The following is a 21,988-nucleotide window of genomic DNA, read 5'->3' as shown; positions in this document are numbered from 1 at the left end:
ATGTCGTTTTTGAGGTCAGTGTAGATCTGCATTTAAAATCTACCAGGTAGGCCAGTTGAGAACAAGTTCGCATGATTGTTGCTAACACTCCGATGTTCAGACAAAGGGAATGAAATAGTCTATAATGCGCACCACAGCAGCGCTCAACTCAGACAGAGGTGTGTAGTCTACTGTAGCTGCTGGCAAAGTAATTCAAAGCCTATATCACTCAGGTGCAACTTTCCAGTGCTAATATTTTTGCCATGTAAGGTTGTTATTAAAACAAAATCAACCCCATAGTAGAGTAGTTTACCTATTTACCTAGTCTGCTTGTTGTGTGTTCAGTGTGAGAGAAGCATTCCTCGAGGTGCTTTCAAGTTGCGAGAGCCATAGGTAGGGAAACATGTGTTATGACAAGCAGTCAATGCGTAATTCTTAATGCAATCACCGGGAAAACACTTAAAATCAGTTTTGGCTAATGTATTTTGAAAACAGTTTTAGCTTTTTGGTTAAAAAGAAAAAGAGGGTCATCCAAGTTCTCCATTGCTACCACTTTATTTAAACCTGAGTTTCAAGCATAGTGTACTTTTGGGTGAACGTCGGGAACCAAATTGCATAATTTGACTTCCTGATTTGCGTCAATCAAATCAGGGACCCCCTTTCCCCCTCAGAACAGCCTCACTTCATTAGGGCATGGACTTCACATGGTGTCGATAGCATTCTACAGGGATGTTGACTCCAATGCGTCGCACAGTTGTGTCAAGTTGGGTGGATGTCCTTTGGGTGGTGGACCATTCTTGATACACACGGGAAACTATTGAGAGTGAAAAACCCAGCAGTGTAGCAGTTCTTGACACAAACTGGTGCCCCTGGCACCTACTACCAAACCCATTCAAAGACACTTAAAAATACTTAACCTGTCTTCTCCCTTTCATCTACACTGATTTAAGTGGTTTCAACAAGTGACATCAATAAAGGATCATAGCTTTCACCTGGGCAGTGTATGTCCTGGAAAAAGTTTTTCTTTATATTTTGTGTACTCAGTGTACTTTGCAATAGAAACCCAAAATATATATTTGAGTGAATAATAATTAATAATGATGCATTTACATTTATAATACAAAATAATGTAATAAGGATGTAATAACAAATCAGGATGTTCTGTCCAATAGAGTAAATGCATCAGTTGGGCTACAGATGATAATGCTTATTGCTAATAGCAAATCTGATAACATAGGGAGGACCACGGACCCACTAAGAAAGTGGACTGGAATTGGTCAAGTAGGCCAACAAAATGATCATCTTTGTTACATGAGGGAAAGTAAACTTGGCCCCAGACAATCGATCTAATATACACATTTTTAAGTCACTGCCCCGTGATCTCCAAATACCCCCATCTATCCGTGATTCTGCACTGCGGGACATTGTGGCTCGTAGTGAATTAATGACCTGGGACACAATTTAATTGACTTGACACAGGGTAGCCTATAATTCAGGGACAATTCATAACGTGATGGCTGTAAAATAGGCCTACATAATGTCATATTAGATATTACGCGTTAATGGATGCTTATTGCTTGCTTACCTTCCAACCTGCAGAGCTATTACTGTCTCCTTTATCCTTAAAATATGGCACGCTCTTCACCATCCAGTCATAGATCTGAGACAAGGTGAGTCGCTTCTCGGGTGAGCTCTCTATCGCCTTGGTGATGAGGTCCGCGTAGGACATATTCCCCCACGCGTTCCGACGCGACGAGCTGCTTTTCCTCTGCGCAGCGGCGGCAGCAGCGGCCACCGAATTTGACCCGACGGGGGACGAGAGCGGGGGCACCTGTTGCTGGTGTGGCAGCAGAGTACCCGGGTGTTTCTGTAACTGCTGTGGATGATGTTGCTGCTGTTGCTGGTGTATGCATTTCTCCTGGCATTGAAAATCATTGCACAAAACGAGCCGTTTCTCATCCTCCTGGTAGTCCTCTGACTCCTCTAACAAACTGAGGTTACTAATGTATTCGACAGGCTCCTGCTTGACTGCAGGCGCCGGTGAAGATGTGTTCGAGCTGGCGGGTTCGATGAACTCCGGTCGAGGCAGAGGCCAGGTGCATGACCGGGGGCGGGAGAGCGGCTCGAAATCCGGGTCAATATCAACCAACTGTTGCGGCGGTGGTAATTCTGCCATCTCGAAAAGCAAACGGGCAAATAGCGCAACTGTCACATAAAGACACTCAATGAATCGACCAGTCCAGGCACCAAATGTAAAAGTGTAGAAACCGTCGTCACTTCTTCACGAACTCTCAGATAGAAGGCACTGGTTGATAACGGCCGGTGGTTTACGATGAAGTAATACAAAAAAATGTTTAGCTCCTTTATCTAAAACTGCGCGGTTACAGTTCAAGTGTATCCGTGTTCTGTTCGTAGCATGTATATCACGCTTGTCGATGTCTACTGTCAGTGTCAATCACGGTTATACTAAATTACCTTTTGTAAATCCTACGAAGTAAACTGGTAACAGACATTGGGTAACACCCACTAGGTCCTTGAGTGACAGTGAGTGGCCACCAATGATAACCCTTAGGCCTGTGTCTATAAAGTAAACAGGACATGGCTTTTACATTGCCTAATGCATGCTTCTGATCTTATTCTATCGAGAACAATATTTCCCACCCTGAAAACAGGGGCCAGGGCAGTGAGTTTAAACGTTTAAACATGGAAAATATTGAAGGAAGTGCAAGCGGTTAGAACAATGTGTTTTTGAGTTATATCTATTTTTTTTGCCCATGTCTTAGGGGAAAGTTGTCTGGGGTGTCAATGTTATTAAGTATTGGACTACTTTATAAAATGTTGGACAAGTCTTGGATTTATAAAAGTATATACAAAGTCTAAGGGAACGTGTAGTATTTTCTGACAGAAAAAAAACTACATTTAGTAAGATTTAGATATATCCATACTGGTTATCCTTAAGCAAACACATTTTTGAAGGGGCAGAATGGGCAGAATTCATATTTTTTGGTTGTTATTCAATAAAAACAGAAACTTTATAAAGGGTTCCCCCTGAAGAATAGTGTGTTAAACCATTTCATACATTTTTACTTTGGCATTTTGGTACTTGACTCTTTAAACCTAAAAAATAGGTATCTTATTTTAATTAAATAAATAAAATATCGAAACAAAATGGTATTGCACATCTCACTATTAATATCCTCTTTTTAGTTTCGCACTCCCTACCCAAATCACCCTAAAGTATCTCAAAATTGATTGTGTAATTCAATTAAGTTACTTATAGATGATTTGGATATGATTCTGGAAAATGCTAATATAGGTACCATTGTCTTGCTTTGGATTGCCCTGGGGGTATTTTGTCCCACTGAAGGCCGGACATTTTTCCCCAAACATACTCACTTTAAAATGTTACTATTTCATTAAACACTTATTCAAATGTCTCTCTCTCTAACCAAGTGGATTATTTCTCTTTAGGCTCTCCTAATGTTATGTAAAAAAGTTTATAGATCTAACTTCATTACATTATATATAAAACTTTTTTCTAAATGACAAAATATTAGATCAATGTACCTCAAATGGTTTGTTGGAGTAGCTTATAAAGTTCAGACCGATGACATTTTTAGTTGAGCAAGACTATTGGTATCCAGGGAAAGTTTGAAGAAAGTGACATAAATAACTTTGTCACTTTGTGAGAATTACAGGATGGCATTTAATCACTCTTCTTTTAGGGTGCTGCTATAGGCCAGCAAGTACAAAATGTCAGTATCTGGAGAATGTGTGTGTGATGTTAGATAAGGTCTCTAATGCGAACAGAGACATTTTCTTGGTGACCTGAACAATGACTGGTTATCATCTAGTTGTCCTCTCAAAAGGAAGCTTCTTACTGTGACTAATGCCTGTAACATGACCCAGGTTATCACTCAACCAACTAGTGTATACCAATAGTGTTGGACCGGTGACATCAACTTGTATTGACCATATATTCACCAATACTGCAGAACTTTGCACCATAGCAATATCAGTTCCCATTGGCTGTAGTGACCATAACATTGTGGCAATGACAAGGAACCCCAAAGGCAGGGCCTAAAGTTATTTATAAGAGATCGTACAAAATGTTCTCTCATGACTCTTTTGTTGAAGAGGTAAAAAAAGGTATGTTGGTCTGATTTGTATGAGGAGAATACAGATGCAACACTTGGGAGTATTTGTTAAATTATTCTTGCCCATTGTTGACAAAATGCACCTCAATAACTGGGCAAACTGTTAGAGCCCCCTGTATATCGATGATGAATCAAGAAATGATGCAACAAAAAAGTGTCAAACAAGTCAGGCTGCTCAGCTGATTGGTTGACATACTTTCAATAGAGAAATGTTGTGAGTGAACCTAACAAAAAAAGATTTTATTACAAAAACAAGATAAATTACATAAAAAAACAATGGGAAAAGACTTAAGTATATATTATGGGCAAAAAAACAATTCATCTCCATTTATTGAAGTTTATGGGTAATTTATAACAAAAACCTTTTGATATAGCCAATCATTTCAATGACCATTTCACTGGTAAAGTGGCCAAACTGACAAGTGAAATGACACATTGAACCATCATATTTGTGTATTGAAGATCTAATAATGAAAGAGGAAGGATCGCCATTTTGAATTTGGTCAAGTTTGTGCGAAATGGGTGGAAAAAGTTATCCATCAATAATGGTAAGCCACCAGGTATAGACAATCTATATGGGAAACTATTGAGAATGGTAGCAGACTGTATTGCCACTCCTATTTGCAATGTCTTTAACCCAAACCTAAAGGAGTGTGTCCACAGGCATTGAAGGAAGGTAAACCAATTCCACTACCTAAAAATAGTAAAGCACTCATTGCTGGCTCTAACAGCCACCCAATCAGTTTGTTGCCTGTTCTTAGTAAACTGAAGGAGATAGTGTTTGAACAAATACAATGCTGTTTTTTAAGGAACAAGTTAACTACAGACATATAGGGAAGGGCACTTAACTTTGTACTAAACAGACGCAGATAACTGATGATTGACTCAAATAAATGGATAATAAGATAGTTGGATCTGTATTGTTAAATTTCAGTGCAACCTTTTATTGATCATTTGTTATTTGAAAAAAACTCACTTGTTATGTCTTTACTGTGACTGTTAGCCATCACATGGTTGGATAATTACTTATCAAATAGAATAGACTATTCTTCAATGGAAGCTTATAACAGATATGTACAGTGCGGTATCCCTCAGGGAAGTTGTCTTGGGACATTACTCTTTATTTTTACAAATAATTTGCCACTTGTCTTACAAGAAGCTCAAATGACGATGTATGCTGATTGCACACTCTATACATCAGCACCTAAAGCCAGTGAGCTCACCAAGACTTAAAAATGAGTAAGTCCATGTCATAATGGGTAATTAAAAATAAACTGGTCTTAAATACATTTAAAACCAAAAGCACTGTATTTGGTTCAAAGCATTTTCTTTGACCTAAACCTCAACTGGAGTTGTGCATATAAGGTGTGACCATTGAACAAGTTGAGGAAGCTAAACACTAATGGTCAATTATCATAGTCAAATCATATTGAAAAAGTTGTGAAGATCGGGAGAGGTATGTCTGTTATAAAAATATGTTGTGCATTTAACGTAAAGATCAACTGTACTTGTTGTTTAGGCTTTGCTCTCGTCCCATTTTGATTACTGTCCGGTAATATGGTCAGGTGCAGCAAAGAAATACCTAGCAAAGCTGCAGCTGGCTCAAAACAAAGCAGCACACCTTGCCCTTATCTGCACACAAAGAACTAACATCAATAGCATGCATGATAGTCCTTCATGGTTTAGAAGAGAAGTAGTACATTTTTCTCATCTTTTTAAATGTCTAACCACTTGTATAATCTATTGCATACACTTCAGACACACAGTACCAGTCAAAAGTTTGGACACCTACTCATTCAAGGGTTTCTTTATTTTTACTATTTTGTACATTGTAGAATAATAGTGAAGACTTCAAAACTATGAAATAACACACATGGAATCATGTAGTAACCAAAAGTGTAAAACAAATCAATATATCTTATATTTGAGATTCTTCAAGGTAGCCACCCTTTGCACACTCTTGGCATTCTCTCAACCAGCTTCATGAGGTAGTCACCTGGAATACATTTAAATTAACGGGTGTGCCTTGTTAAAGTACATTTGAGGAATGTCTTTCCTTCTTAAAGCATTTGAGCCAATCAGTTGCGTTGTAACAAGATAGTGGTGGTATACAGAAGTCCATATTTTGGCAAGAACAGCTCAAATAAGTTAAGAGAAACAGCAGTCCATCATTACTTTAAGTCATGAAGGTCAGTCAATCCAGAAAATTAAGAACTTTGAAAGTTATCGCAAAAACCATCAAGCGATATGATGAAACTGGCTCTCATGAGGACCGCCACAGGAAAAGAAAACCCTGAGTTACCTCTGCTGCAGAGGATAAGTTCATTAGAGCTACCAGCCTCAGAAATTGCAGTCCAAATAAAAGTAACAGACATCAACGTCAACTGCTCAGAGGAGACTACATGAAATCAGGCCTTCACGGTCAAATTGCTGCAAAGACACCACTACTAAAGGACACCAATAATAAGAGACTTCCTTGGGCAAAGAAACATATTAGATCGGTGGAAATCTGTCTTTTGGTCTGATATGAGTCCGAATTTGAGATTTTTGGTTCCGACCGCCGTGTCTTTGTGAGATGCAGAGTAGGTGAACGGAGGAGGTGTGATAATGTGGGGGTTCATTACTGATGACACTGTCGTGATTTAATTAACATTCAAGGCACACTTAACCAGCATAGCTACCACAGCATTCTGCAGCGATACGCCATCCCATCTGGTATGCGCTTAGTGGGACTATCTTTTTTTTTTTTACAACAGGACATCTCCAGGCTGTGTAAGAGCTATTTGACCAAGGAGGAGAGTGATGGAGGGCTGCATCAGATGACCTGATCACGACATATGCCTAGTTTCCTGAAATTAGTCACATATGAATAGTGTGTAAATATTATTTTTGTTGTCTCTTGGTGTCTTTCCTTTGAATTTAATGTATATCATATGTTGTTCTTGTCTATTACTGTTCTGTACAGTATTTATGTGGACCCCAGGAAAAGTAGCTTCTGCATGTGCAGTAAGTAATGGGGATCCTCAAACTAAACCCGGGGGGGGGGGGGGGGGGGCATTTAACCCCAAGCCACCCTAAATACTATTCATTATTGTTACTTTATTTTATTTGTGTATCCTTTACAAATGTAAAAAAATATGTTGAAATTTTAGATGTAATAAACAGTTAAAACATTGGTTGAAATTGTGTTTGTTACAAAATATTGCACTTCGATAAGATTGCACTAGACACTGATATTATTCCAATGACAGGTCACTAGTGACCGAAACCACCTTTTTAGTTGCTCTGCATGCAAATCTCTAAAAATAATTGTGTTTAGGTTAATGGTACGATTTTGCATATTCACATTGTATCACATGCATGAACCCCCACATACTGTATGTCACACCTGTCGCCAAAGAACAGTCAGTGATTATTCCTTTCATAGTAGTCTGGTGGCAAGTTGTCTTCTGCAAGACAGCGAGAGGGAGGACAGGTGAATAAAAACACAAAAGGATAGGAATACAGGTAGCCTGATCCCAGATCGTTTGTTAAGCAAGGGAGTTGGCAAGAGCACAATGGTTTAGCATGACAATGAGTTTGCATGATAGCATAAACAGACTGCCACAGGCTAGAACGCAGGTGACTGACTCAGAGAATTCAGAAGTATAAAATCTTTCATTAGGGCCTAACATTACCACTGCTGAGTAATTACCTGAGCACACTGTCTGACCACATAACCCTGCCTAGACTCAGTTGTCGTCCCAAATGGCACCCTATTCCCTAATTACTGCACTACTTTTGACCAGGGCCCACAGAGCTCTCGTCAAAAGTAGGGCACTATGTAGGGAATACGTATCAGTCATTTGGGACTCAATACCTTCAAGTGGTACCTGTCTATCCCTGTCACCTCTACTGCCCTCACACAGGCAATTACACCATTGGCTAAAATAGTAACCCTGTGCTTGACATCTGTACCTGTATTTGTGTCTGGTCCTTAAACTTCTGCACACAGTATTTGTCTGTCATCGTAAATCAAGCACAAGAATAAGCTGGAACATGTGCTCTAGTGATTGAGCAGCAGGTGACAGAAAGCAGAGCAGTCACTTCAGGTTACAATAGTGCCACCTTGTGGGAAATTCCCAGATTACATTGTTGAACCTACTATGTAGTGACGGTTTACTCATAACCTGCAGTTATGAGTCTCTTATGCCCTAGGAATAAGCGACACAAGTGGTCGCTTAAGGTGGGGAGGAACTCAGTCGAGGTCTCAATTTACTGTTGAGAGTTAGAATAGTACATTTGGTTGTGCGTCAGCAAGTTTTTCAATTGTTATGTCAGTCACTAAGAGTCACTCAATTAGCCCATATCAGCTAACATGTTTTAGATAGGTAATTAGCCTAGCCAGCTATTTAAACTTGTCGTAATCATGGCCGAATTACCGACGGGGAAGGAAGGGCACTTGCCCAGGTGCCCTGACCTCAAGGGGGCCCACATTGATTTTGTTAGTCACTAACATGGCATAAATCATGGCACAATGTGGAGAATATAAGGAAATTAACTCTAAAATTGCGCCCTCGTGGCAGTATGTGTAGAATTACAGGAAATTAACTTCAAAACTTGAAATGTTTCTCTGCAGAGCCAGGACAAAAGTAACATGGGGTGAAAGAAACAATCCCATTTTCTCAGATAACAAGGTGGAATGATATAGTGAAGTTAACACGTTCCTACTGTGGAGGACGACCTCACTGCAAAAAAACCTGCCAAGTCTGACCATGTTCCCCGAGTAAACAAAACGTGGTTTTGATCAATGTACGTTTTTTAAAAACACACCCAGAAGTGTTTTTCAGTTGTAGAGTTGTGTTTAGTTTAAGGTTCCAAACATGTTCTTTTCTTAACCCATCTAGTGGCTAAATGATAGCACAGGTTTCAAGGACCATGCTAGCTAGTATTGGGAGTTCGCCTGGGAGAAGTTACAGGAGAGACGAGTTGTACGAAAGTAACATTGTAAACTTGTGTAACGGATGTGAAACGGCTAGCTTAGTTAGCGGTGGTTCGCGCTAAATAGCGTTTCAATCGGTGACGTCACTTGCTCTGAGACCTTGAAGGGCCGAAGCTTTTGTGGAGCGATGGGTAACGATGCTTCCTGGGTGACTGTTGTTGATTGTGTGCAGAGGGTCCCTGGTTCGCGCCCGGGTATGGGCGAGGCACGGTCTAAAGTTAAACTGTTACACTTGGAATAAAATGTAATAAACGTTTAAGAAGAGGCCATTGTGTCTCTAGTTCATGTGGCTTTTATAATTTTACTCAAGCAAAATATCAACAATGACATGACATTAGAATTATGCCTTAATCATTTGACTTGATGGATCAGCTTCCAACATATATATATATTTTTTTTTTATCGACAGGTTAGTGGTTAAAAAATATATCTTCATGATTCTGAGGGCCAGTTAACTTATGTCAAGCCATGGAAATGTGATAAGCATGATGAGTTTGCCATTTGTGAAGAGAATAAAGACATTCTATCAAGACACATGGAGCGCACATGACAAGGACCGCTGGAGCGCACCTGATTGGTAGGGCTAAGCATAAAGTCATTAAAAATTGTGAAATACATCTACTACATTCCCATTAAAGGGAGGAGAAAAATGTGATACATTTTAGTCCGGTTAATATTGTAGGCAAAATATTGTGGTTTCGCAACATTGTGATGTTGACACAGCTCATTTTATTAAAATGTTTAACCTATAGCGTGAATTATTCAAATAGACACAAACATGAAATTATGTCTAATGGTGCAGCATGTTTTTAAAGTAACAAGCAATACATACCGGAAACACTGAGATAAGAGACATTGTGCACTTCTCACCAGCTGTTACTCCTCTTCCAAGGCTGTGTTATTCCCACCATGCCGGCAGGTACAAAAGTAATGTTGCGGTAGTTCTGTTGTCGGCCTATTTAATTTCAACTAATTTCCCTTAACCCTGAAATTACAGTTGGTAATGGTAGAGGACATATATAAGCTGTTGGGTCATAAAATATGGTGCCTCCACCTCTATCGATCTCAGAGTAATTTTTAAACCCTTTTTCTCCCAACTCCCCAACAGGCTCGGGAGAGGTGAAGGTCAATATATGCATCCTCCAAAACATGACCCGCCAAGCCACGCTTCTTAACACCTGCCCGCTTACACCGGAAGCCAACTGCACCAGTGTGCGGGTGGAAACATCGTTCAACTGACGACTGAAGTCAGCCTGCAGGCACCCGGCACACCACAAGGAGTCACTAAAGAGCGGTGAACCAAGTCAATTTATATATATATATATATATATATATTTAAAGATATTCTCACATAGGTTGTAGCTTAGACCTTCGACCCACATCTAAGATTGTGTTGAGACAACATGCTCTTGAATACAGGGTGGGCGTCATGTTTTGTCTGATAAAATGTACTAAAATGGGAATACAATTTAAATGTAAACTTTCAAATGGTATCACAAAGCTGGTTGTAAGTTCACACAGAATGTTGACTTGAATGGGAATATCTGTTTAAAATTATACTGACAATCCTCCCTAGGAAACCTATTGAAATATAGATAACAGAACAAACATGACCATTGAAGTTGACATTCAATAGTGCGTGATAATCTTTGGTAGTAATTATAAGTTACTAATCACTACCACAAAGAATTTAGCTGGTGTACCTGGTCTGAAAGGATAGGTCCAGTCTATGAATTATATTTCTATGAGTTTAATGACGGCGGGCACAACGCAAAAACTTCAGATGTGAAATAGGGTCTAAACTACAGCATATGCGAATATGAGAAGAAAACTAATCTGAGTATGCATTTTTAGTTAATTGACATTAAAAAAAAATTACATTTTAGACATTTTGTAAAAATAAAACACGGTCTTCAATAAATAAATTAATTTGACAACACTTGATAATCTTACAAATTATATTAAAATCAACCTTTTATATTTTCCAATAATGAAGACAAGCACTTATGTCCTGAATGTTTTGGCATTCAGGTTCAAAAAGCCACATTCTGACCACTTCTTCCATTTCCTATGTGAAGTTTTATTTAAATCAAAAGTGATGATGTCAAAAAGTGATTCAATTCTAATGAATTTACCCAATGTAAGTTTACATTCTGAATTGAAATGGAATTGACCCCAACCCTGGTAAATAACATTACACCCTAAGAAGAGCGATGCAACATTTGTTTGCAGTCTTTTAGAAGTCAAATAGACATCTTACAAATTATTCAGCCTCCTAAGGTAATATAATATTATTTGTATATTATAACATTTGGGGATGAATTTACTTTAGGACTCAAAGCAACTCCCTTTCATTGAATCATGTGCCAAGTGCTATCATTCTTCCAATCGTGTCACACAATGGAACTGCTAAGTGTTTTCAGAACAAGACCGTAATTAGTAGGTATTTGCTTTCATTGTTTTTTTCACCCTCCTAACCCCCCTTTCCTGTAAAAACTTTTTACGGGTGAACATAATGTCGCAATGACTGAGTAAATATATACGACTAAAAGCAATTTGGCATCGGGAAACTTAGAAGTCCTGTGTAAATTTAGGATGTACAATTTTTTTTACCATAGCCCATAGAGGCCCTGGTCAAATGTAGTGCACTATATATAGGGACAAGGTTGCCATTTGGGACACATTAACACTGATTTCACTGCTGACCTGAGAACTGTGGAAAAACAACATCCATCGTGATCCCAGGATAGGAAACTAACACTGTGAAATTGTTTATAGGAACATTTCACACAACAATTGTAAAGGAGAATGTTTTTATACTCTTAACCTTAAGGCCTTTCTATTAAAAACATTCTACAAAACACTCTCCCTCTATCCTGTTTGGCTTACAGTGAGGTTACTAAGGCCAAAACCGATCAAGCCCTTTTTAAAATAATTTCTTATTGACCGGGTAATAATGTTTTCCGAGAATTTCACAGGAACACAAAAACACTTAAGAGTCTCACCTGTCTTAAAAGAAATCCTAGCAGCAAACAAGACTTTGAAAACAGTGTTTATTTCAATAACATCTCAATAACAATAGCTATTTTGAAGCTAAATCTAGCAGTGCCGAGTTCAATGTGTCAATTAAATGTATGTAATAGTTATTCTTTAAATTGCACACAGAGTGCACAGCACGAGGACGGATCCATTTGAAGCACACAACGCGTTTGCTATATACACTGCTCAAAAAAAATAAAGGGAACACTTAAACAACACAATGTAACTCTAAGTCAATCACACTTCTGGAAATCAAACTGTCCACTTAGGAAGCAGGAGGCGCTATCAATTAGGAAGTTAGGAGGCGCTACCATGAGACAGGCCAGTAACATCACGAGACATGGAGGAGGCCGTAGGAGGGCAACAACCCAGCAGCAGGACCGCTACCTCCGCCTTTGTGCAAGGAGGAGCAGGAAGAACACTGCCAGAGCCCTGCAAAATGACCTCCAGCAGGCCACAAATGTGCATGTGTCTGCTCAAACGGTCAGAAACAGACTCCATGAGGGTGGTATGAGGGCCCGTCGTCCACAGGTGGGGGTTGTGCTTACAGCCCAACACCGTGCAGGACGTTTGGCATTTGCCAGAGAACACCAAGATTGGCAAATTCGCCACTGGCGCCCTGTGCTCTTCACAGATGAAAGCAGGTTCACACTGAGCACATGTGACAGACGTGACAAGAGTGTGGAGATGCCGTGGAGAACGTTCTGCTGCCTGCAATATCCTCCAGCATGACCGGTTTGGCAGTGGGTCAGTCATGGTGTGGGGTGGCATTTCTTTGGGGGGCCGCACAGCCCTCCATGTGCTCGCTAGAGGTAGCCTGACTGCCATTAGGTACCGAGATGAGATCCTCAGACCCCTTGTGAGACCATATGCTGGTGCGGTTGGCCCTGGGTTCCTCCTAATGCAAGACAATGCTAGACCTCATGTGGCTGGAGTGTCAGCAGTTCCTGCAAGAGGAAGGCATTGATGCTATGGACTGGCCCGCCCGTTCCCCAGACCTGAATCCAATTGAGCACATCTGGGACATGTCTCGCTCCATCCACCAACACTTTCACCAACGCTTTAGTCCAGGTCTGGGAGGAGATCCCTCAGGAGACCATCCGCCACCTCATCGGGAGCATACCCAGGCATTGTAGGGAGGTCATACAGGCACGTGGAGGCCACACACACTACTGAGCCTCATTTTGACTTGTTTTAAGGACATTACATCAAAGTTGGATCAGCCTGTAGTATGGTTTTCCACTTTAATTTTGAGTGTGACTCCAAATCCAGACCTGTGATTTTGTTGTCAGCAAATTCAACTATGTAAAGAAAAAAGTATTTAATAAGAATATTTCATTCATTCAGATCTAGGATGTGTTATTTTAGTGTTCCCTTCATTTTTTTGAGCAGTGTACTTCTCCTTGATCAGACACCAACAGTGGAATTGTCAAGGTAGAGAAACGGCACGGTGTGTATAGTTAAAGAGTCTCTGAACAACCAAAGCAATACATGGTGTATCCGATTAAGGGCTATACCAAGGTCTCTGTTAACCATCTCCATTGGTTCTCTCATGGGAAAATACCATCCAATCTCTTGAGTGACAGTTTTCAGGAGGGGGGTGTGTCTGTCATTATTGTTTTAGTATACTGATCACCCTAGCCCTGAGACAAGGCTGTCATGCCATAGGAGTCTACAACCCTTAAATCCCATGTTAGCATTTGTGTGATCATAAATTACTTAAAGATTGTGTTTCTCTTCAATTTTGCCAACACAGTTCAGTTGAGGTAAACCTCTGCCTCCTTGAGGACCTCCTCTTTCTGCTGAAAGTAGTCCCTGAACCAGGCTATATGTTCTCTCTTTTGCTGTATTGTGTAGTAGGGATTTTTAGCCAGGCCCGAGACCACCAGCTCCATGAAGTGTCTGACAGGTCCCTGGCGTGGGAAGCCTTCCTCCAGGTGTTTCTCCAGGAACACGTGCTCATGGAAGGGCACCTGGGCCTCCGCCTCAAGACCTGAGACACAGGTGGGAGAAAAGGGGATTGGGGTCAGAGAAGAAAAACAAAACACTTGTCGAATCATGCCCAAACTGTCTTTTTCTCAGTCTCTCCTTCAGTCAAATTGATCACATTCATAAAGCCTTTCTTTATATCAACAGTTGTCTGTGCTATATTTTTTTACACATTTTTTATAAACATAACCTTTATTTAATTAGGCAAGTCAGTTAAGAACAAATTCTTATTTACAATGACGACCTACACCGGCCAGTAACCCGGCCTAGACTCCAAAGAGTGCGCAAAAGTGCAGTGGCGAGGAAAAACTCCCATCAGGAACTCACCAGCTTCATTGTTAATTGGATACTGCCACAGCCTGCCCTCTTTGGTCCACTGGATCATCTCCTCAAAGCCATTACGAGGCATTTGATTGGTTGACAGGGCCACTTGATCGGCTAACTCCATGTCCCATAGGGTCGGAACAGCTATATCTGTGTCTGCCTCTGGTTCAGTGCTCGGGGTGAAGATGTTCAGCCTTTTCCCTGAAAATAGACTTCTCCTGACAACCACAGGGTCAAAGGGCAAGGGTCAAGTTCAATCAAGCACTATTAAATAATGTCTAGACAAAGACTACCCACACTAAAAGACTTCCTGGATGTGCCAGAATATTGTTGGAATAGTTTGACTGATTTATTTAGGGTTATTGTACAATTTAAAAGACACAGAAGACAGAGGTTAACACATGAAAGCATTACACAAGGCTCTGATGAAGGCGATTACGACGAAACGTAAGCCTGCCTCATCAATAAATAATAATCTATATGCAGAAACAGAGCGCTACTTGTTCTTTGAGACATTTAATTATGAATGAAGACAGGACATTTTTGCTTCAGCACTATAGTCTTAGCTATGTCCAGGGCATTATCCTTACCTCCTCCGTAATCCACCATCCAACTCTGCAGTGATGCCTCTATCATGGGTGTAGCCCCTCCCATCTTCATCAAAGCGGATCTGATTGGCCGGCCGGGCGTTCTGCCTGCCATTGGGCTTCTTCCCGACCTTCATGTCAGCAATGATAACCCTAAAACAGTGATATCTTCATTAGATTGCATATCTGCTTGTTTCATGGCTGTTAGATTACACTATGGACCTCTACAGCCAGGGAATAAGACTCCAATTATAGTTAAACTTTACTTCTATAGTAAACGTATCTAGAGCAACTTGCAATCAGTGCATTCAACTAAAGCAAGTAAAACAACCACAATCCTTGCAAGTTAAAACCGTCAGAAATATCTGCCAGGTGCTAAATCAGTGCTAGTAAGAGTAAATGAGAAGACACTTGCCCAATGTTGTTGACGTCCCCGTTCTTCTGTGCCTCTCCGATAGCTTCATGTTGCCTCAGCTTCTTCAGCAGCTCTGACTCAGCCTGGCTTTGGTTAGGTAAAGTAGCTGCAGCAGCAGAGACAGCAGCAACCAGCTCAGGGCTCAGTGTCTCACTGCACACACACAAAAGGGTGAATTTGGTAGAAGGGTGAGACTAGATATATGGCCACCTATTGTGAAAACAGGTGTATCAATAGAAGCAGTTGGATCTCAGCGGAAGATAGAAAAAAACAGAATTACGAGTCGACCACGGCACAAGTCTCCTCACCTTGGGGCAGGTGCTGGTACGTCAGCCATGCCAGTGGCCTCCTGGAACATACTGGTGGTGCTCTCCATAGCTGCTGGCATGGGCCTGGCAGCAGTCTCAGAGGTCCTCTGCACCTTTAAGGGCTTAAACTTCCTTTTGTTGGTCACCTCGACCTTCATGGCCCCCAGGAGGTCCAGCAGACTCTCCTTCCCACTCTTCACAGGCTGAATTTCATCCTTGGGGGGGGCTTCTGTCTGTTGTTCCTCCTTATTGACCTCTAACATCTGCTCCTCTACAACTTTGTCTCCCTCTTTCTTTACATCTACAACATCTTCAGTTTTAACCTGGATCTCAACAATTGTTTCACCCTCCTTTACTACCGCCATTGTTACTTCTAGCTTTTGTTTAACCTCCTCTGTTTTACTGGCTAACATGATTTCTTTCATTTCCTCAATCTCCTTTACATCCTCCAGCTTTACTTCTGGAATGGGCAAAAGTGCTGTTTTATTCTGGATTTCTTCCATTTTCTCACTATCCATCTTAACTGGAATTTCCTCTATGTTGCTCTCCTTTACAGCCTCCATTCTTACCTCGAGAATTGGCTCAACCTCTGTTTTAATCTGGATTTTTTCTTTGATTTTCTCACTCGCCTTTGCTGCCTCCACCTTTGATTCTAGTTTTTTCTCAATCTCTTCTGTTTGTATAAGAATTTCTTCCATTTTGACACTCTCTGTTACTCCCTCCATTTTCACCCCTACTCTCTGCTCGCTCTGTTCTGCTACCATTTTTACATAATCTTGTAGCTCTATGACCTTCTCTCCAACCATCTTTACTGCTACCTTCTGCTCACCATCCTTCAATGCACTATTTTCTTCCTTGGGAGGGAGAGGCCCCTCTTTCTTTTCACAGTGGATGACAGAACTTGTGCCAAATGCATTGAAGACCCCTCCATTCGTAGCTCTGGGTGAGGGAGAGAGACCGTGTAAGCACAAGAAACATTAAAGCTAAATACTCTAACTTGCAAGACAGTGGCCCTCAAAGACATTGTGCTGCACTAGTACTGAAACCATGTAGACTTGCGATAGTTTGCTACATGGCTGCAAAGTGAGAATAGATTAGATCTTTATTGTAGATAAAGATGAGATGTTCCAGGATTATGCGGCAGATTTGCGAAGGTGGCATTTTCAGAGGTAAACTGGCCAAGACCACCAACAACACATAAAATCTCACATAATTCTTCCCAAAAACAATTACAGTTCTCTCAACAATCGCAGTGCCCACTTAGTCAAAGGCAGGGACGCAAAATATTGATCTTGTCCATTCCCAGCGGGGCTCTCCGGGGGGCTGTTGGCAAGACGCATCGCTGTTGTGTTCCAACATTCCGTCAAAACATTTTACATACATCCTGTAGCAGATCTAGCAAATGGCAGCCTACAGCAGCCTACAGGCTGGAGATCAAATGTATGACAATGTAATGAGACAGAAACTTTTTACATCCTGCAAGCTTCTCAGATTAGCTCATTTTTTATTTGATTGGCACACAAACAAATAAAAAATGTGCTGACATGTTAACAAACAGGACAGGTTAAAGTAAAATATACAATATGGAATGGACAATCAGGCTACTCACAACTGATGTCCAGGAGTTCCATCCCGTAGGCTAAATTGTCATGATCAGTGGTTTCATGCTGATCACTTAGCAAATAGGCTCAGGATAACTCCTCCTGATAAAGTTGTGTATCTGATATTCTGAGCTTAAATAGCCACAGCAATCAGGACTAATAAAGCCAATGGTCATTCATAAAATTCCATTGCGGGCAGAAATGGCAGGCTACATCCCAGTAAACAGACTGACGACGTCGTCGTTTTTTTTAGGGGGGTTACAAAACGGTAGATTTACATTTCAGGCAACGCTGTAGGCCAGGGATGGGCCTACATGGGGGAAAAAAGCGCCGAAGTCTTCAGAAAGCCTCAGTTTCCCATCACTAGTGTGTTAGCTTTATGGCTCTCTAAGGTTGTTTAGCTAGCTGATGTTAGCTACTGTAGCTTGATTGTGCAGTTGTCATCAGACAACCTTGTGGAGGGTGATATGTGAACTTACCTGCAAATGGGCAGTAAAACCATACCACATTTCGACGACCTTAACCATGCCTCGCGGATGTACACAGGTAATGCACGATTTCTAACCGGACAGACGGACAATAGTAGTATTCTATACATGATTGCTCTTCACAAACGCCTACAATGTCGTCCATACACGTTTCCTCCTTGTGCGACGATCAAACTGTCCGTAGTGAAACAAATGTTTAAATAATGTTTCCGCTCGACATTAACCACATGGAAGGGGAATGAGGGTGTGCAAGGGCTGTGTTAGCTTCTTTGGTGAGTGGTTCCAGTGATGAAGTCGAGAATGCAAAGACGTGCGGTCTTTCTTACCGAATTCTGATGTGCACTTCGAACATATTAGAATAACTGTCCACATGTACTTTTCCTCAGCCAACAAGACGTGTAACAATCAGCAAAATCACTAGTCTATGTCAATCTACTGTAGTATAACAGTTTAGGCTACCTATTATATTGGTCAACTTGTAAAGAAATAGCCTGGCTCCGTGTTGAACGGTCATCCAACTCGGGAACTCGAGCCTCTGGAGCTCCGACTTTCTGACCTGAAGATCACTGACGTCATGATTTTACCTGTATATTTTCGTGTTCCCAGTTGTCTTGAAAGCACCACAAGAAGCTGCAGTAGCAGCAGCACTTGCTCTGTCTGACAGATTTTCCCCTAAAGGCTCTGTATGCTTATGATAAATAAGATACATAATGTACACATAAAGCAATTTAATTCGACTAAAGTATGCAATTTAACCGATAAGCATGACCAGTCAAATGTATTTCCATAAATGAATAGGCTAAAAAGCATTATTTCCCAATGGGATTTTTTCTTCTTCTCCTGGCCAATTTTATTTATCTGCTTTTCAACCAAAAAAATATCGGACAAAAGCCTAACGGCAACTACATTGTTTATAAATACTGAAATTAAATATCAGTTTTGGTGTCAGGCGTGTCCTTATAGACTTTTGCAGTTGAGGAGCGTGTAAATGTGTGAGTAGTCATCTTCAATAGCCTCCCTTTGGCGAGGAAACACAAGCGTATCCTACCTGAAGGGTTTTGATATCTGCCACACCCCATGTCGGAGGAGAAAAGCATGCACACATTTACTTATCATTGCATCTACAAAATGTATTACGCAACGAACTTAATTTGTTTTGATCACTTTACACATTTATTTTGGGATCTACCCCCTGTAAAAGTAATTTGCTTGATGCGCGTGAGTGGAAGACGCGTGAGGAGCTTCTAATTTAATGCAAGCGCATTTTCGTCCACGTTAACTCTCCTCCGTTACCGTTGCCATTTTAAAAAGTAGGCAAGAGAGGGTGGAGGAGAGATGATGCAGGAGTTGAGAAAATCTCATTTAGAAAATCCCAATGACCTTTGCAGTTTTTGGACGGAGGAGGTGCGATGACTCTTAGCGTAAGAATGGCGCTGTTAAGATCTGAGATGTGTCTCCTGTGTATACACATTCGTTCGATGTGTACATACATACGTCTCCTGAATACAAACCAAGTAATGTGACTTATAGGTATTTATGCTCTCTTGAGAACCTTGATGATCTTGAAATGGCGTCATGCCGCAGTGGTGAGCGGCGCTCTGAGGTTGAGCCAGTCCAGGATGAAGTGGGCCTACCTGCAGCGACAGGTGTAATGTGAAGACTTCTAACGTTTGCCCTGAGTGTCCTACCAGAGATGGAAAGAGTGGATTCCTGCATTGTGGCCCACCCATATATTGTGTCGGGCTGAGTAAAGGACAAACTGGGAATGATTACATCTGTGAAAGTTTCTAGGAGTGGAATTGTTTTAATTTTTTTGTGTATCCGCCTCCCAGAGGAAGCGGCCGATTTGAATCACACAGCTTGGAGCTCAACCTGTGGTGTGCTTTGTTTTCCGTAGCAGGGCGCCTCAAAAATGGGTGATCAGGGGGGTAGCATTGAGTGTAGAAGTGGATCCAATTAAAGGAAAATTCCTAGTGTTTGTGACGCCTGCCGTTTGATGAGACAATGGCGAGACAGAATACCCTGTATGTCTTGTTGAGCTTTGACACAGAGTTTCTTCCTAATAAGGTAAGATTAGGTTATAATTGCTATTCTGTGAGGGCCTATATTCTGAACCCCGCTTCAGTGATTTAGGTGCCAAGGATTCGATCATGTTGCAGCTGTAACAGGGTTATATTGGTGATTCCCCTTGCGACTTTATTGTTAAACCAATGGGTTTTTGGTTTGAGATTGTCTTGCCTTCACCTACTCAACATGGCATTTTATTGGCTGGTTTGCGTAGCTTGCTTACGAGGGGGGATGTTCCAGTTAGAATCGTCCCAGTGAACAAGCACCAAACCAGCGGTAAGTTGTTGGTTGCAAAGCACTGTACATCAAAAGTGATTTTTATACTCTCAAGTGATGATTTAAATGTACAAATTATATCAAATTGTTTGTAAATGTTGGAGAATATTTGTTGTGCATTTTGTTGTAAAGAATTCCCGCCAGTACTAGCTAGCAACTTACTGTGTCTGGTGGGGGGGGGTTCATATATTTTGTACAGTGCGTGAGTGCAGAGTTGGATGGTGAGACGTGCATTGCATGACGTGCAATTTTGTGCCGTTCCTAACAGGTACATTGTTAAAGATATTATATTGTATATTGTAATTGTATTATTTTGGTAACTAGCCCAGTGAACAAGCACCAAACCAGCGTGCGTGAGTGCAGAGTTGGATGGTGAGACGTGCATTGCATGACGTGCAATTTTGTGCCGTTCCTAACAGAATAAAGCTACATGACTGGTGCTACATAATGGAGTTCCGTGTCGATGACTGATTGTACACAACGCAAGAAGAGCACTGTTACACAGCAGTGTGTAGAAGGGAGATCCTACCATGTGAGAAATGTGTAGGGGGGAGCAGTCAGAGGGAGTGTACAGTTGGGATAGAGAAAGCACTGTGTGTCAACGATGGGGGTGCCCATACAAGCTGGGTATCCAAAGTGCCCTGTGTGAGAGAGACAGGTTGAGATTGCCAGAGTTCGAAAGGGGCAGAAAGTTTCCTATTTTGAGGCAGTGGAGAAAGTAGAGGATAGCCAAGGGTGAGTGAGTCGACCTGGAGCCCCCAAATGAGTAGGCCTGAAGAGAGAGAGCTAGAGAGGATGCATTTTAGTAAGGTTGGATTGATTGCGTTTACAGCCATGGTAATCAACTGCACTGCACTGATAGAGTGGAAATCACAGAGATAGATGTGGTAGTTGCTGCAGCAGAGAAAAATGTGTGTGTGAGAGATTTTAGTCTAGAAGATCTACAGGAAGTTTTGAGAGAAGGGGTTCCATCCTCCCAGGTCGACGGTCTGGTGTAGGATAATTTAGGGCCAAGTAGTGGGATGGGGTGGTGGATTTTTGGGCATAGTGTATAGGTGCAGGGGTAGTGCAATTTCAGTTTTTCCCATTCCCTAATTCCCTTTATTTTTTGGTTTTGTCATAATGTGGAATGCACATTCCGAACTGAGAAAGGCAGTAATACAGCAAAAAGTGTCTAGTCTGGCGGAAATTCACAATAAGAAAAATAAGAAATTCCATTGGACAATGAATGGAGGAACGTATAACGCCCCACCCAGCATGCTGCATCACGCAATCCCTTCTCAAGGTCAGGGTATGAGTCGAAACCTGCTTATTTTTCAGTGGAGTGTATTCACGAATGCCAAGGGAAGCCAGGCTTCCCAAAATAGGGAAGCCAGGCTTCCCAAAATAGTTGAGGAAGAAAAATATATATATTTAATCTCTGTGTTTTCATAATTTTCCTTCAATTCTCAAGAGGCTGAAACAGCACCCCTCTGTCTCTGTAAGTGTAGTCTATCTATCTTATGCTGTCTGGTTAAAAAGAGTATGACATTGTTGCCGCCCATAGCTTTGAATGCAGGGGAAGTCAGCGAGCATTTGGCCTCCCTTGATAAAAAAAAAGTCTAAAATAATAGCGTTGCGCTAAACTGAGTGAGCTCAACTGTGAATGGTCCTGGTGCACCAAAAATAAGTGTCAAAGGAAGCCAATTTGGTTTTGTCTTCACTCCTATCACATCACATTGAGAGCATAGAAACAACTTGAATTGTTACATCTCGTTGTGGTGTTGTCCTCCGGCTA

At 41.2% G+C, this 21,988-nt stretch overlaps 2 protein-coding genes across 3 annotated transcripts in view; both read right to left on the bottom strand.

Moving 5' to 3' along the window:
- The window catches only part of LOC109872797 (forkhead box protein O1-A), a 100,894-nt gene extending 98,405 nt beyond the window's left edge, over window positions 1-2,489 (bottom strand). The window contains exon 1 of the mRNA XM_020464133.2: window positions 1,565-2,489. Within this exon, the coding sequence (XP_020319722.1) occupies window positions 1,565-2,155 (591 nt within the window). The 5' untranslated portion in view covers window positions 2,156-2,489. The remainder of the gene's footprint in view (window positions 1-1,564) is intronic.
- An 8,628-nt stretch (window positions 2,490-11,117) lies between these two features.
- mrps31 (mitochondrial ribosomal protein S31) lies at window positions 11,118-18,384 on the bottom strand. 2 transcript variants are annotated; one of them, XM_020464394.2, is made up of 6 exons: window positions 17,860-18,053; window positions 15,780-16,718; window positions 15,472-15,624; window positions 15,060-15,209; window positions 14,473-14,687; window positions 11,118-14,149 (listed from the first exon to the last, which is right to left on the bottom strand). In XM_020464394.2, exons 1-6 carry the CDS (start codon window positions 17,976-17,978, stop codon window positions 13,914-13,916), a joined length of 1,812 nt encoding a protein of 603 aa, XP_020319983.1. In that variant the 5' UTR covers window positions 17,979-18,053; the 3' UTR covers window positions 11,118-13,913. The 2 variants fall into 2 exon arrangements, with proteins under 2 accessions (XP_020319983.1, XP_031663979.1); XM_031808119.1 differs by lacking the exon at window positions 17,860-18,053 and adding an exon at window positions 18,195-18,384 and having other exon boundaries at window positions 12,153-14,149.
- Window positions 18,385-21,988: the final 3,604 nt, after the last annotated feature.

The sequence above is a fragment of the Oncorhynchus kisutch genome, linkage group LG28 (assembly GCF_002021735.2).
Source record: "Oncorhynchus kisutch isolate 150728-3 linkage group LG28, Okis_V2, whole genome shotgun sequence".
In the NCBI taxonomy this organism is placed as follows: domain Eukaryota; kingdom Metazoa; phylum Chordata; class Actinopteri; order Salmoniformes; family Salmonidae; genus Oncorhynchus; species Oncorhynchus kisutch.
This window is presented reverse-complemented; position numbering and strand designations above follow the sequence as displayed.